The 4,453-nt window shown below is 44.1% G+C and overlaps 1 protein-coding gene across 3 annotated transcripts in view; it reads left to right on the top strand.

Moving 5' to 3' along the window:
- The window catches only part of EFHC2 (EF-hand domain containing 2), a 181,624-nt gene that overhangs the window by 16,099 nt on the left and 161,072 nt on the right, over window positions 1-4,453 (top strand). For all 3 annotated transcript variants that reach the window (XM_077768535.1, XM_077768533.1, XM_077768534.1), the window contains exon 2: window positions 3,222-3,410. In XM_077768535.1, coding sequence (XP_077624661.1) covers window positions 3,222-3,410 — 189 coding nt within the window. The remainder of the gene's footprint in view (window positions 1-3,221; window positions 3,411-4,453) is intronic.

Below are 4,453 nucleotides of genomic sequence, written 5' to 3' on the forward strand. Positions count from 1 at the left end.
TTTGAGGAGAGGTTTATTTTTGTCAACGTATAAAGAAAATCACCCATTAGATCCCTTAATAATTAAAGCCTTCAAGCACAACTTTTAGAAACTAAAATGTATTAGTTTGGTTTAAAAAGATTTTTTTTAATGTTTATTTATTTTTGAGAGACAAAGAAATAGATTGTGGGTGGGGGAAGGAGCAGAGAGAGAGGGAGACACAGAATCTGAAACCGGCTCCAGGCTCTGAGCTGTCAGCACAGAGCTTGATGCGGGGCTCGAACTCATGAACTGTCAGATCATGACCTGAGCCGAAGTCAGATGCCTAACTGAGTCACCCAGGCGCCCCTAAATGTATTAGTTTGTAATGCTTTCTACTGCAAATGATGGAATACCTGACCCATAGAGGCTTAAACAAGCAGGGATTTATTTTTTTTTCACCAAGCAGGAAGTCTGGAGGTAGGTGGCTGCTGGGATTCATTTAAAGGCTCCGCTTTGTCTGAGCCAGCATCTCTGGGATCACCTCGCTCTTTCTGCTCATGATCACAAGGTGGCTGCTGTAGCTCCAGCCATCACGTATGCATCTCATGGCAAGAAAGGTGATCCGGGGCAGCGTCACTTATATTTGTCCTTCGGCTCAAGTGGAAAAAAGCCTTTTCCGGACTCCCAGAACAGACTTCTGAAAAGGAAGCTGAGGAAACAAGTGGAGTGTTGGCCTTTTCTGGCTTCTAAATGGAGACCAGGAAAGGAGAAACAGTTTGGGAATGGATGTACTAATCAACTGCAGTGAGCTGGTGATCTTACCTGACTTTGGGGGAAGTCATTAGAATTCTTTTTATTGATTGGCGCTTTGAGTTTAATTAGAGAAAAAAATCAAGAGTTTTCTGAGGAAGAAACTGCACATCTTTTTAGATCTTACGGACTTAAATTTTATTTTCTACTCTACTGATTTAAATATATTATTAAATATGAAAAACCAGGATGCCTGGGTGGCTCTGTCTGTTGAGCGTCCCAGTCTTGGTTTTGGCTCAGGTCTGTGGGATTGAGACCAGCTTTGGGCTCTGCACTGACAGAATGGAACCTGCTTGGAATATTTTTTCTCCCTCACTCTCTGCCCCTCCCCTGCTTGGGCTCTCTCTCTCTCTCTGTCTCTCTCTCAAAATAAATATCCAACACCAGTCTTATTGTTATATTGAGCTGATGGCTAAGAATCATGAGCATAACAATTTTCCAGCTTAGGTTTGGAAAGAGAGGAAAATTAGCTTAAAAAATGTTTGAAGTTTTCTTTGACTTGGCTTTTTTGTTTTTACATTCGGGGCTGCTTTTTGAGTGATTTAGCTTTATTAAAAAGTAATGGGAGCTTTCATGCTCTCATGGTCCTGAGCTCTAAGATCCCACTATACCTGAAGCAATTTTGTTGCTGTGTTCTCTGGGAGGGTCACAGAATCTTCCCGAATGACATTTTTTTCCTCTATAAAAGTACAGAAAACAAGAAAAGGGAAAATGAATTCCTAAAATGAATAGGATATGAAGGGAGGAAAAAAAAGTAACTATTCATGGAGCAGAAGCCAACCAGCCTTAAACCTGATGAGCAGGAGTACCTAAGAATGATAGTTTTAGGTGATTCTAGATCATATTTTCCATTAACCTCAAAAACACAGAAAAGTAAGTTGTTGTTAATGTTCATCCAAGTATTAAGTGCTGGGGCGCCTGGGTGGCTCAGTCGGTTAAGCGTCCGACTTTCGCTTAGGTCACGATCTCGCGGTTCGCGGGTTCGAGCCCCGCGTNAAATTCGGGATAATAGTTACCTCTGGACAGGGAGGCAGGGGCGTGAGAGAGGGCTTCATTGTGATCTGAAATGTTTTTTCAAAATTTTTTTAATGTTTGTTTTTGAGACAGAGACAGAGCATGAGCAGGGGAGGGGCAGAGAGAGAAGGAGACGCTGAACCTGAAGCAGGCTCTAGGCTCTGAGCTGTCAGCACAGAGCCCGACGCGGGGCTCAAACCCACCAACCGTGAGGTCATGACCTGAGTCCAAGTTGGACGCTTCACCGACTGAGCCACCCAGGCGCCCTTGAAATATTTTTTTTTTAATTTCAGGGCTGTGGGTGGATGTNCACATGAGTGGGGAAGGGGCAGAGAGAGAGAGGGGGAGAGAGAGAATCCCAAGCAGGCTTTGCACTGATGTGGGGCTCGATCCCATGACCACCATCACAACCTGAGCGGATATTAAGAGTCGGGTGCTTAACCCACTGAGCCACCCAGGCGCCCCTGTTTACATTCGTTATGTATATTCAATTATTATTGATATTTAGCTCCTTGTGCACAGGGGCAAAGGATATTTGGGAATGGACTTCCTAGGCGGTGGGGAATATACACTTTTCACGTCCCTAGGTATAGCTGGATCTCTTCTCCAGAGGGACTGTCTCTTTTAAAAACTTTCCTACTAGCAGGTGCACGCGAGTCCGTGTCGGCCCACATCTTTGCCAGCCCTTGGTAGTGCCATCCCAGATCCCCAGAAAAGACGGGAGGGCAGTGAAGGAAAGGGACAGCAAGGCTTTAAAATTGGGATGACAGTGTCCGCCCTGAGGACTTGTCCAGTTAATGTTTATTTTAACGAGGAGAAGCTTTTATTTTCTGCGTTGGTGAAAAGAACATTTAGACTTCTGTGGCAAAACCTTTACATTTTTCTACTCTGAAGTAGAAGCCTTTTTTCCTTCCCTGTTCGCACTCTTAGCAAATAAGTAGAATAGACCAGTTAGCAAACTAATGTTCTAAATGTTCGCTGGCGGTCGTAGTTATTTTCAGCCGTTTTAAATAGCGTGGAGCGCTGGGTTTATTCTTCTTGCTTTTCAAAGTTTTGAATTTGCCAAAAGGAATTGAAAATGTGGCACAACTTTGTGGGTANTTCTCAAATATCCATTTTGTAATGGGCAAAATAAGCTATAGGAGATGTGTTTACCTTTTCAAACAAGTAAGGCACCGGACACCTGGGTGGCTCAGTCGGTTGCGTGTCCGACTCTTGATTTCAGCTTGGGTCGTGATCTCATAGTCGTGGGATCGAGCCGCACGTTGGGTTCCGCGTTGGGCATAGAGCCCGCTTCAGATTCTCTCCCTTTTCTCCTTCTCTCGCTCTCTCTCAGCCCATTCCCGCCCATCAAAAACAAGAAACAAAAACAAAACCGGCAAGATAAGACGTAAAGAGTAACTTCAGCCGTTTTCTGTTGTCCCTTGTGTTTACAGGTGGGAAAGGAGAAGTTTCACAAATCTCAACATTGGGGCTTTTGCAACAATGTTCGGATGCTGGTGAGTGAAGATAAACCTGGAATTGGTGGAGAACCACTTCCTGGGCAAAAGCCGAAGCCTAAATACAGTGAATATCCTAGAGGAATGGGCAGCTCTGTGCCATCCTGGGTCGCTTTTGATAAGCAGGTAAGTCACATGACACTGGGAGACCCCCAAAAAGTAAGACACATTCGAGAACAAAAGTACCGTTGAGGGCGCCTGGGTGGCTTGGTCATGAAGCGTCCAGCTCTTGGTTTCGGGGCTCAGGTCCTGATCTCTCGGTCCGTGAGTTCGAGGTGTGCATCGGTCGGTGCAGAGCCTGCTTGGGATTTTCTTTCTCCCTCACTCCCTGTCTCTGTCTCTTTCCTGGTCTCAAAATAAATAAGTGGACTTTAAAAGTACCCTAAGCAAACCAAAGTCATCCCTGCTTCCGTGTAGGACCCNTAAGTCATTTTGTTTGACTTGAAATGTGCCATTAAATATCTTAATTATGGTTCCCCATCCCTGCGAACCAAAGGGTGACAGGGCAAGAATTCTAGAAGTGAAGGAAAAAGGGGCCCTTGTTAGAGAAGAGTCTGAACTTAATGTATATGTTTGTGCACATAACACACACACGTACGATGGCGCATTGATCGCTGTAACGTCAGTCCATTTGAATATCTTAAAAGGGATTAGGATCAAATAACCGCAAGGCGACCAGTCATTTCCCATAAGACAGCAGAATAGATCTGCCATCTTTGTCGCACAGACCTGTATCATGGCCTCATGCTCTGTTATCCATAAAGGAACTTGTCATTAGATTATTTAGGTCCTGTAATTAAAAAATAACTTGGGACTAGAAAAAGAATTGAAACCGTAATAGGATTAGTTTACCGGGTGGTTTTTAGCAGCCTTTGCATGGATTCGTTGGCAATACTCTGATTCCAATTAACATGTCTTCACATTTGGTAGAAGTGACATATTCTGCGTCATCTGTGTTCGAGTCGATCAATTAGAGCACTTTTTTTTTTGAAGCCCACTTCTGACACTTATGGAGATCTAACAGACTGCAGGGAATCTTCTTTCCAGGGAGAGAGCCCATCTCTGCTTTGAACATGGACCATTATTTCTCTCTTTCTCTTTAAATTAAAAAAATTATTTTCGGTACCTGACGAACTCTGGACCCAGAGTTCACAAGCAATTTCTGGGCA

Source organism: Crocuta crocuta, unplaced genomic scaffold (genome assembly GCF_008692635.1).
Source record: "Crocuta crocuta isolate KB4526 unplaced genomic scaffold, BGI_CrCroc_1.0 scaffold467, whole genome shotgun sequence".
Lineage (NCBI taxonomy): Eukaryota > Metazoa > Chordata > Mammalia > Carnivora > Hyaenidae > Crocuta > Crocuta crocuta.